Consider the following 11,997-nt stretch of genomic DNA (forward strand, 5'->3'; position numbering starts at 1 on the left):
GAGAGGGTCGTGATCGATTGAGCAAGCAGGGGGTACGTGACTGGGGGCTGCATGCACCGGTAATTAGATCGGAACAAAACAGGATAGGGATTTTCACAGCGCTTTTCTATACAATGTCTGTAGTCTATAGATAACAAAACCGATTAGGTCAGGGGTTGATCTTTAACTACCAGGCCCAGGGTGCGGCGCCAGGCTGTCTGCCTGTGGATTTCATTTGTGCCTTTTAGTTTTTACTTTTTCTTTCTTTGGAGGCAGAAATTGGGCATAAGACAATATGAGGGGTGGTCTCCTCCCTTAATCCCAGCACTTTGAAGGCCGAGATGGGTGAATCACTTGAGGTCAGGAGTTGGAGACCAGCCTGGCCAACATGGTGAAACCCCGTCTCTACTATTTTTACAAAAGTTAGTTGGATGTATGGTTGGGTGCCTGCAGTCCCAGCTACTTAGGAGGCTGAGGCAGGAGAATTTGCTTGAATCCAGAGGTGAAAGTTGCAGTGAGCCAAGGTCGTGCCACTGCACTCCAGCCTGGGACAGAGTGAGATTCTGTCTCCAAAACAAACAAACAAACAAAACCTCTAGCTTGGGATTGGCCTTCTCTTCTATTATTTTTCTTTTTAAAAAAATTTTTAAAAAATAGATGTCGATGCTGTGTTGCCCAGGCTGGCCTCAAACTCCTGGTCTCAAGTGATCGTCCTGCCATAACCACCAAAAGTGCTGGGAATGTAGGTGTGAGCACTGCACCCAGCCTTATGGTTTTTTTCTACATAAAAAATAGTGCAGGATTATCTTCTAGAGCTAATTAATATGTTCAAATAACCAAAACCCCATTAAGGAAAAATGTCATGACAGCAAATAATCAATCCAGACCAATATGATCACACTCGCTGTGAAGGTGAGAAAACTTCATCTTTATTACATTTTCCCAAGAGACACCCTGCATTGTTCTCTTGAAAACACACAGCTCATGTCCTCCTTTAGAACACACATCCTCTTTAAAGTAACATACAAACATGCCAATACAAGGTAAAAAATTACATCTGAATTCTCACATTTCAAAAACATACAGTAAACATCAAATAAAAATTTATTTTTATAAGAATTTAGGGGAACTATCATGTAGCTGTAAGTGTAATACATATATTAAGTATCATAGATAAAAAGAGTGCTCCCTTCAGCAGCACATGTAATAATAGATAAAAAGATTTAAAGGTAAAGATTTAGGATAAAAAGAATCCTCTCTTAAAAAGGAAAACAAAATTATATTTATGTGTATATAGCAGCTATAACACCCATCTCACAACTTTATAGGAACAGCGTCTATTCAAAAATACCAATATTTTCAAAATATTTTAAATAAATGTAGCAATAATTCTATGCCCATCTTTTTCAAAATAAACCAATAAAATATATAGTATATATTAGACATGTTAGCATATATCTAAGACGTGTTAAAAATCACAACTGAATTCTCACAATTCAGTCACAAACCTAAACAGCAAATAAAAATTTCTATGATGAGAACTTAGGAGAACTACCAATAGCTATAAATAGAAGAGATTGTTATGGAAGTACCATAGATAAAAAGTGTACTCGCTTCAGAGGCACATATAATAATACAGAAAACAATTTAAAGATAATAAAAGATTTAGGATAAAAAGGATTCTCTCAAAATGAAAAGAAAATTACGTATGTATAACGGCTATAACTCTCATCAAAAAATCTACAGGAACAGCATGTTTTCAAAAGTACAATTTCCAAACTATTTGAAATAAACCTATTAATAATTCGATGGCCAACATTTTCCAAACAAACCAATAAATGCATAGTGTGCATGAAGCTGTCTGTTACAGTCTGTGGCACTCATATTTCACAAAGAATTCTGTGCCAATCTGAATGTCTGCACTGTGCCTTCGAATGTTCCTGGACTGTGGCAACCAAGTCCATAGGAAACAGGGCCTCCAGGCTCCGCCCAAGGGAGGTTGGAATTCAGCAATATAAAAAGGGAGGTGGTGCTGCAGGAAGGGGTGGAACCAGAAACACCCCTGGTTTCTTACTGTTCTCTATGGATTCCTAGAAGTACCCCCCCACCACCCGTCCTAGGAGGACAACGTGATCACTCTATTCAGCTTCCTCTAGAACAGTCCAGGTTCTTCTAGATGATCTGCACAAATGGCTTCTCTCCTCCTTCCTGGTGTGTGCCATAGCATTGGAATAAAGTTCCTGCTGAAAATCCACATCTCCCCTGGGCCCGGTGTTCTGGAAGTGAGAGAGATGATGTCACACTTCAAGGAGGCAGCTCTCTAGACAGGAAGGTTATTCATGTCCCATGTCAAGTCTAACTAGAGTTCAGAGCAATTGAGAAATCCAGTTTTATCTCCTGTCCTTCATTCCATAGCCTGCTTCTGAACCATCATGTTCAACTGTGAAACTCACACTTTGGTGACCCTAACTCTAAAACTCACTCAATATACCCAAGGTCAGCCCCAGTGATCTGCTTCTTAGCAAGGACTTTGGGTGGGTCTGCCCAGGGAGTAGGGCACCCTCAGAGAAGGTGGCTTTGGACTTGATCACAGCTGGGGCCTTTCCTGTCACTTAAGATCTAAACTTGTAACCATGCTAGATCCGTTTCTAATGTGACAACATCACGAACCCCGAGTCCAGAAGCCTAATCCATAATCCTACCTCCTCATAATGAAGTCTCATGCTCTGTGCTCAACGTGATTAGCTGCACCAGATGTAAACCAAAGCTTCACTGAACCCTCCACCCAAATCAGTAACTCAAGTTCATCCATCATAATGAACCTCCCCGAACTCAGTATTTATGATTATTTTTGAGTCAAGGTCTCACTCCGTCGCCCGGGTTGGAGTGCAGTGGCAGTATCAGGGCTCCCTGCAGCCCCGACCTCCCAGGCTCCAGCGATCCTCCTTCCTCAGCCTCCTGAGTAGTTGGGAGTAGTGATGCCTCCCACATCGCCTGGCTAATTCTTGTATTTTTGTGGAGAGGGGATCTCGCCACATTGCCCAGGCTTGAAGCCGGATCAAGCAATTGGGTTCCTCAGATTTCCGAAATAGACCCCAATATTACGCCTTTATCCTGGAGGATGCAGATGTACCTTCTCTCAGGCCGATGACCTCAGGCCTCCGTGGTCCCTGGAGCTCTAGGAAAGGCGGGCACGATCTCGTGCCCACACCCAGTGCTCTGGGTCATAAGCCTGGATCTGGAAAAACAAACGCCCTTTGAGAAGACGGGGACTCACCAGGATACCTATCTCTCCCCTCATCCAGCCTCCAGCCCACCCGATTCCGCCCCACCTCCTCCACCTCCCCAGGCCCCACCCACCTCCTCCAACTCCTCCGGGGAAACCCAAGCCCTGCAGCGCATGGAACAGAAGAACTGGAACCGAAGCTCCTGGAACAAGGCTATCTGAGAGCGGTTCTTCCTGGCCCTCCAGTTCATGGAACGGCATAACTGGAACCGACGCTTATGGAACAAGGGTATGTGAGAGCGGGTCTTCCCGTACAGGAAGTAGAAGATGTTTTGTTTGGCGGCCTCGTCGTCCTCCTCCATGTCATTGGCCAGGTAGCTGAGGACAGAAATCAGGTTACTGCTCAGGGGCACCACCAGGAGAGACCTCTGGCTTAGGTCACCTTCCCAGAGAGGAGGGCAGGGGACTGTCCCTAGCTCAGGACTGGCACCCACCCTCCAGAGAGCCACGCCTTCTTCAGGAGGGCTCTGCTGGACAGAGACCTGTTCAAGGGCATCTCCCACTCCTTCAGGATGGAGACAAAAACCGAACTGGTGGCCAAGAGTGGTGCCTTATTCCTGGAATGCCAGCACGTTGGGAGGCCAAAGCAGGAGGATCACTTGAGGCCAGGAGTTTGAGACAGGCCTGCGCAACATAGCAAGACCCTCGTCTCTATTAAAAATAGAAGAAATATGCTGGACGCGGTGGCTCATGCCTGTAATCCCAGCACTTTAGCAGGCTGAAGCAGGTGGATCGCTTGAGACCAGGAGTTGGAGACCAGCCTGGTCAACCGGGAAAAACCCCATCTCTACTAAAAATACAAAAATCAACCTGGTGTGGTGGCACACCCATTAGTCCTAGCTACTCCGGAGGCTGAAGCATAAGAACTGTGTGAACCCAGGAGGCTGAGGTTGTAGTGAGTCGAGATTGGGCCGCTCCATTCCAGCCTGAGAGGCAGAGCAAGACTCTGTCTCAATAAATAAATAAATAAGTAAATAAGTAAATAAATAAATAAACTGTGCAGGTATGGTAGCACAGCCCTGTAGTCAGAGCTAATCAAGAGGCTGAGGTGGGAGGATCGCCTGAGCCCAGGTTATGGAGGCTGCAGTCAGCTATGATCTCACCACTGCACTCCAGCTTGGGGGACAGGGCAAGTCTGTCTCAAAAAAATAAAAGAGATTGGATACATTGATATTTTGCCAGGACCCTGCCTTCTACAGGCATCTAGTCTAATGGGACTAGGAGTAATCAAGGCAGATGACCTAATCCCAGTGTCCAGGATGTAACTGGAGAGCTACAGGCATGCAGAAGTTGGAAGATGAGGGAAGGCATCACAGAGGCTGTGGGGTGAACTGACTTCAAGGAATGGGTCATTCCGTTCAGAACCACATGTGTGCAGGACACCCAGACAGAAAACACAAACGCAAAGTCCAGTGGAGGGCATTTGGAAGGAGCTGCGAAGCCAAGCCAGGAAACACCAAGATGGCGAGCCAGTGTGCTTGTAGGGATTGTAGAGAGGGTGGGATTGGCACTGTGGACCCTGGCCTCGATAGAGAAAGACATCAGCTAAGGAAGTTGTTCAGGTGGATAGTGAGGTTGTCGTGCTTTGGAAAGATGCTCGGGCTGCGCTAGGAATCCCCCTGGCTTGGGGAGAGACTCCAGGAGACCCCAGCAGGGAGCATTTGACAGTGGATTCGAGTGATGCGAGGGGGACCTGAACTGTGGCCTCTGTCATGGGAACCCAGAGGAGGTTGATGGCGTTTGCGGTTGATGTGGGAAGGGGAGAGGAACCAGAAACGTCTGCTTGCTGGGGGAAGTGTGGTGTCCACTCCTCCACTCCTTTTCTTTTTCCCTTAGAAGCGGTTTATGGTTCCTTTTGTTTTATTCTTTTATTTGTACACTGGCATTGGGTTTGTTTTTGAGGCTTTTTTTTTTTTTTTTTTTGGAGAAAAAGTCTCGCTCTGTCGCCCAGGCTGGAGTGCAGTGGCTCAGCCTTAGCTTACTGCAACCTTCACCTCCTGGGTTCAAGGGGTTCTCTTGCCTCAGCCTCCCGAGTAGCTGAGATTACAGGTGCACACCACCATGCCCGGCTAATTTTTCTATTTTTAGTAGAGACGGGGTTTGGCCATGTTGGCCAGCTGGTCTCGAACTCCTGACCTCAGGTGATCCGCCTGCCTCAGCCTCCCAAAGTGCTGGGATTAGAGGCGTAAGCCACCGCGCCCAGCCTGAGTTTCTTTTTAGAAACAACAGTCTATGATAGTATAATCCTCTCTTTTTTTGTACACAGAGTAAAGAGGACAAATAGGTGAAAGAATAAATGAAAGGCTGGAATCCCACTTCCCCCGCTGTCCCAGGGCGTTGGATATTGAGGGATAGGAGGCAGCAAACCACTCACAGAGCCAGGAAGAAATGAATGCGTTGGTATTGCCAGGAGGGGAGGCCGGCCCGGCTAAAATACGCTATGACCATAGCCAGGAGGTACTGATGGAGAGAAAGGAACACAGAGAGGGAGAGGTCACATCTTGGAAGACGAAGATTGTGGAGAGGGGGAATGAGGGTCTGGGGAGGGGCTGCCTGTCAGAGAAGGGACCTCAGTGTTGGGGTGACTGTACTCATTTGGAAATTGCGGGGTGGAGGGGTGTTCGAAGGTCGGATGCAAATCTGAGAAGCCGGAGGAAGGGTTTTCGGTGATGCTCCCAGGATGGTGGGCTCCGATGGGATCTTTGGAGGGGGTGTGTCTAGGTCGGCTGGTGTCAGGAGGGTCTTTTGTGTGCCAGGCAGAGAACTGTCCCAAAGAGCTGAGAGTAGAGGGGCCAGGAGCTTCAGGGCTGCGGCCAGACTGTGGCCATGGGCTCAGATCCCAAACGACCTGTAGGAGAGGCAGGGGCCGCTCATTCACTCTGCAAGAGACCAGCAGAGTCCTGAGGGAGATGCTGACAAATCATAAAAAGACCAAGAATAGCTGGGAGTGGCAGCTCAAGCCTGTGATCCCAGTACTTTGAAAGGTGGAGACAGGAGGATCACGTGAGCCCAACAGTTCGAGAACAACCTGGGCAACATAGCGAGACCCTGTTTCTACAAAGATTTCAAAAATTAGTTGAGCGTGATGGCATGTGCCTAGCCCCAGCTCCTCAGGAGGCTGAGGAAAGAAGATTGCTTGAGCCCAGGAGTTAGAGGCTGCAGTGAGCTATGATCATGCCACTGCACTCCATCCTGGGGAGCAGAGCTAGACTCTGTCTCAGAAAAAAAAAGAATGTGTGGGTGCCAAGACTCAAGACCACGGGAGCTGGCTGGGCACAGTGGCTGACGTCTGTAATCTCAGCACTTTGGGAGGCCAAGGCGGGTGGATCACCTGAGGTCAGGTGTTCGGGACCAACCTGGCCAACATGGCAAAACCCCGTCTCTACTAAAAACACAAAAATTAGCCAGGCGTGGTGGTTCACGTCTGTAATCCCAGCTGCTTGGAGGCTGAGGCAGGAGAATCACTTGAACCCAGGAGGCATCGGCTGCAGTGAGTCAAGATCGAGACACTGCCCTCCAGCCTGGGCAACAGAGCAAGACTCTGTCTCACAAAAAAAAAAAAAAAAAAAAAAAAAAAAAAAAAAAAAAAAAGACTGTAGGAGCATCTGGTGGGAGGTGGTGGAAGGAGAACTGTGGGCTTGGAAACTGCGCCCTCCCCCCGGCTGTGCATTGGAACAGGAACACAGTTACATGGAGAACAACCTTACCTTGTCCGACACCCTCAGATCTTTGTCCCAGGCCAGGAATCTTTTAATGACAGGATCCTCTGTGATTAGAGAGCAGATGTCAGCATGAGAAGCAGGACAGGGTTTCTGTGGGAGCAGCAGGGCAGCGAGAAGTATGCCTCCTGGGGGGAAGTCTCAGGATTGTGGCCATCGGTGAGGCGGATGGGAGAGGGGAGAATGACTTTCACTGGGCAAGGGAGCGAGGCTCCTGCTCTGAGAATCCCCTGAGAAGAGGCCGAAGGAGGCCCTGGGTGTGAGAATCTACAGGATGTAGAGCTGGGAATCAGCCAGGACCCCCTCTAGCAGACAGGGAGGGGCCACTGCCGAGTCATAAAGGAATTCCCATCATTTCTTCATGAGACAGTCACATCAGGGTGTGACCATGGCCTTGGTATCCCCCACTATGGATGGAGACACTTAGATTTAGAAAAGTCAGTAAGAGACATTAAGTTTCAGGGGGCACACTTAGATTTAGAAAAGTCAGTAAGAGACATTAAGTTTCAGGGGGCACAGCTGAAACCACTTTCTTTGTTTATTGATTTTGTTTTTCTTTATTTGATTTTTATTTTTATTTATTTATTTATTTTGAGACAGAGTCTCCCTGTGTGGGCCAGGCTGGAATGCAGTGGTGCGATCTCAGGTCACTGCAACCTCTGCGTCCTGGGTTTAAGCGATTCTCCTGTCTCAGCCTCCTGAGTAGCTGGGATTACATACATGAGCTAGTGTGCCCAGCCTTGGTTTTTCTTTTGAGACAGGGTTTTGCTTTGTCACCCAGGCTGGAGTGCAGTGGTACAGTCATAGCTCACTGCAGCCTCAAAGTCCTGAGTTCAAGCAATCCTCTTGCCTCAGCCTCCCAACGTGCTGGGATCTCAGGCGTGAGCCACCATGCCTGGCCCAAAACCAAGCTTTCTTATCCCAAGTGCCAACCTTTATCAAGTCTAGCCTAATCCTCTATCATCTCCCAAGTGTCCCTCATGAGTGATCACTTCAGCGTCCTCCCGCATGGAGAGCTCACCCACTGGGGCGTATTTTTCCCATCGGAAAAGTGTGGTTATTGGAAGTTTCCTCTTTTTAGAAAGAACAGGATTGGAGGTGCTCTCTGGGGTGTCCTCCTACCAAGCAGCCTGTTGAAGGCCTCGTGGTGCTCAGGGAGCACGAGCGACACTCGCCGTCGCTTCAGCTTCATCTTGAGGCCACACAGCGTCTCCACCACCCAGGTCTCCTCAGGCTCAGGGGCAGGCTCCTTCTGTGGCTCCTCCGATGACGACTCCTCAGATTCGTCCGGCCACTCCCTCTTCCTTTTCCAGCAAAGGGATCTTCCTGGGGGGCTGTGATCTACACCAGGGGCTGAGTAAAGAAACCAGGCCATGGTGTAATGCTTCTACAACTGATCACCTTAGATCCCCACCCAAAACCCCAAACCACTCTCCATCCTCCCCAGCCTCGCAGACTGTTGGCTTCTCCAAGCCATCTTTCCTTCTGTCTGTCTCCTCTGCTGAGCTCCATGTGCCGCTCCTTCTCCTCCCCATTCTCCCGTTTCTCTGTCCTCAAAACACTTCCTCATGTCCTCATGTCCTTCCCTGGTCCTGGCTCTCTGAATCCCTTTTTTTTTTTTTTTCTTGAGACACAGTCTTGCTTTGTGGCCTAGGCTGGAGTGTAGTGGTGCGATCTTGGCTCACTGCAACCTCTGCCTCCCGGATTCCAGTGATTCTCCTGCCTAAGCCTCCCAAGTAGCTGGGATTACAGGTGCCTGCCAGAATGCCCAGCTCATTTTTGTACTTCTAGAAGAGACAGGGTTTCACCATGTTGGCCAGGCTGGTCTCCAACTCCTGGCCTCAAGTGATCTGCCTGCCTGGCCTCCCAAAGTGCTGGGATTACAGGTGTAAGCCACTGCACCCTGCCTCAGTACCTCCATTCTTTCCACACACCCTCCTCACATGCTCCTTCCTGACTTCTGGGCCCCTCCTTCTTTTTTTTTTTTTTTTTTTTTTTGAGACACGGTCTCACTCTCTCACCCAGAATGGAATGCAGTGGCGCTATCTTGGCTCAAAGCAACCTCTGCCTCCCGGGTTCAAGTGATTATCCTGTCTCAGCCTCCCGAGTAGCTGGGATTACAGGCATGCACCATCACACCTGGCTAATTTTTGTATTGTTAGTATAAATGAGGTTTCGCTATATTGGTCTGGTTGGTCTCGAACAACTGACCTCAAGTGATCCACCCATCTCAGCCTCCCAAAGTAATGGGATTACAGGCATGAGCTACCACACTGGGCCTTAGTTTTTCTTTTGACACAGGGTTTTGCTCTGTCACCCAGGCTGGAGTGCAGTGGTACAGTCATAGCTCACTGCAGCCTCAAAGTTCTGAGTTCAAGCAATCCTCTTGCCTCAGCCTCCCAACGTGCTGGGATCTCAGGCATGAGCCACCGCGCCTGGCCCGAAACCAAGCTTGCTTATCCCAAGCGCCAACTTTTATCAAGTCTAGCCTAGTCCTCTGTCGTCTCCTAAGTGTCCCTCATGAGTGATCACTTCTGAGTCCTCCCGCATGGAGAGCTCACCCACTGGGGCATATTTTTCCCATTGGAAAAGTGTGGTTTTTGGAAGTTTCCTCTTTTTTAGAACAGGATTGGAGGTGCTCTCTGGGTGTCCTCCTACCAAGCAGCCTGTTGAGGTCCTCGTGGTGCTCAGGGAGCATGGGTGACACTCGCTGTTGCTTCAGCCTCATCTTGAGCCCACACAGCGTCTCCACCACCCAGGTCTCCTCAGGCTCAGGGGCAAGCTCCCTCTCTGGCTCCTCCTTACATTCGTCCAACCACTCCCTCTTCCTTTGCCAGCAAAGGGACCTACATGGGGGGCTGGGATCTACCCCAGGGGCTGAGTAAAGAAACCAGACCACCGTGTAATGCTTCTGCAACTGATCACCTTAGACCCCAAACCCCAAACCACTCTCCATCCTCCCTAGCCTCGCAGACTTCTGGCTTCTCCAAGACACCTTTCTGACTTTCTCCTCTGCTCAACCCCATGTGTCGCTCCTTCCCCTCCCCATTCTTCCGTCTCTCTGTCCTCAGAACACTGCCTCATGTCCTTCCCTGGTCCCTGGCTCTCTGAGTCCCTCCTTTTTTGTTTTGTTTTGTTTTGAGACAGAATCTTGCTTTGTCGTCCAGGCTGGAGTGTAGTGGTGCAATCTCAGCTCACTGCAACATGTATCTCCCAGATTCCAGTTATTCTCCTGCCTCAACCTCTCAGGTAGCTGGGATTACAGGTGCCTGCCATAATGCCCAACTCAATTTTGTACTTTTAGTAGAGACAGGGTTTCACCATGTTGGCCAGGCTGGTCTCAAACTCCTGGCCTCAAGTGATCCACCTGCCTTGGACTCCCAAAGTTCTGGGATTACACATGTGAGCCACTGCACCCAGCCTGAATTTCTCCATTCTTTCCACACACCCTCCTCATGTTCTCCTTCCTGACCGCAGACCCTTCTTTTTTTTTTTTTTTTTTTTTTTTTTTTAATGAGACAGCGTCTCTCTCACCCAGACTGGAGTGCAGTAGTGTGATCTCGGCTCACTGCAACCTCTTCCTCCCAGGCTCAAGTGATTCTCCTGTCTCAGCCTCCCGAGTAGCTGGGATTACAGGTGCGCACCACTACCACCTGGCTAATTTTTATACTTTTAGTAGAGATGGGGTTTCACCATGTTGGCCAGGCTGGCTGGCCTTGAACTCCTGACCTCAGGTGATCTGCCCGCCTCGGTCTCCCAAAGTGTTGCGGTTACAGGCGTGAGCCACTGCACCCGGCCCCTTCCTTCGTCTTAGTCAATCCTATCCCACCTCTTCTTCCTCCGGTCCCCTCACCTGATGGTCCTGACACTTCATCATCCACCACCTCCTGGAGGGGGTACCCCGAGGTGCTCCGCTGGGGGCTCTGCTCGTCCTGGGGGTGCGGTTGACGGCTGGTTGTGATCTTTCCCATAATCTTTCCCCTCTTGCGGAACCTAGTCTCTGTTCTGTCCATGGCCTTCTTCTGGACACTGCTAGGATCCAGAAGAGTATCTTATCAATTCTCAAGGCTGGGAGAAGTCAGGAGTGGAGAACAGCTCTGAGAAGATAACTGTTATCCACCTGAGCTCCAGGCGCCGACAGAGTCCACTCCTTCCAATCAGGAAGGTCGGAATCTCTGATGTCATTGGTCATTGCAACCTGGCAACCAGTTTGAAGAAAAACACATGTAACTGCCAGGCTGACCTCTTGTACTGGAGATTCCGGGTGAATGGTATCTCCTGCCACTATCCCAACCTTAGACAACTGTCCAGAAGCATCTTCAGGGTCTCCGCATCCCTCTGTTCCCTGTCCCAGCAGAGGCTGTGTTCTCTGCACTCAAAGCCTGAGGCATGTTGGGGTCTCCTCGTCTCTGTTCGTGCCCATTTCAGAGTCCAGTCTGGTGGGAGAGGGAACAGGGTGGGAAAGAAAACTAGGGTAAGCAGAAACTATGAAACCTTGCAAGAGTGAGATGATCATGTACAAGAGTGAGATGATCATGTACAAGAGATCCCAGGAACATTGACTTGATGAAAAAGTCACATCAGAGCACTCAATTTGGCAGAGCTTTTCTGCCGAACGTTTACTGACATTCACTGTCCGAAATTCTATACTGGGGGTACACGCATCCTCTGCCCTAAGGCAACTTTGAGTCCAAGAGACATTTTGAGGCCTGAAAATAATAGGCAACTGCCCCTGAGCTCACACGTATTTCCAATGGTGTCCCCAATTTCAGGGAGTCCATGGATTACCTAAGCCAGCCCCTCCAGTTCGGCTAAGAAACTCTAGTCTCTATATCAAGTTTTGTATCATATGTATTGTTCTGAACTCAGAAATTTCCCTTCCATTTATGGATTCTATGAATAAAATATCGCATGTACAAAAAGACTAAGTCAAAAAATCTCAGCTGTGCACAGTGGCTCATGCTTGTGATCCCAGCACTTTGGGTGGCCAAGGGAGGAAGATTGCCTGAGGCC

General features: G+C 49.1%; 1 protein-coding gene across 4 annotated transcripts; it reads right to left on the bottom strand.

Annotated features, from left to right (window-relative positions):
• Positions 1-541: 541 nt before the first annotated feature.
• LOC116810829 (speedy protein E18-like) lies at positions 542-11,232 on the bottom strand. 4 transcript variants are annotated; one of them, XM_058442355.1, is made up of 9 exons: positions 11,105-11,232; positions 10,838-11,013; positions 9,831-9,861; positions 8,107-8,306; positions 6,973-7,031; positions 5,640-5,725; positions 3,340-3,583; positions 3,113-3,217; positions 542-2,255 (listed from the first exon to the last, which is right to left on the bottom strand). In XM_058442355.1, the coding sequence occupies exons 1-8, from the start codon at positions 11,167-11,169 to the stop codon at positions 3,158-3,160; spliced, it is 921 nt and encodes a 306-aa protein (XP_058298338.1). In that variant the 5' UTR covers positions 11,170-11,232; the 3' UTR covers positions 542-2,255; positions 3,113-3,157. The 4 variants fall into 4 exon arrangements, with proteins under 4 accessions (XP_058298338.1, XP_058298325.1, XP_058298333.1 ...); XM_058442342.1 differs by having other exon boundaries at positions 8,107-8,337; positions 9,643-9,861; XM_058442350.1 differs by lacking the exon at positions 9,831-9,861 and having other exon boundaries at positions 8,107-8,337.
• Positions 11,233-11,997: the final 765 nt, after the last annotated feature.

This window comes from Hylobates moloch, unplaced genomic scaffold, assembly GCF_009828535.3.
Source record: "Hylobates moloch isolate HMO894 unplaced genomic scaffold, HMol_V3 SCAFFOLD_1, whole genome shotgun sequence".
NCBI classification, from domain to species: Eukaryota; Metazoa; Chordata; class Mammalia; order Primates; family Hylobatidae; genus Hylobates; species Hylobates moloch.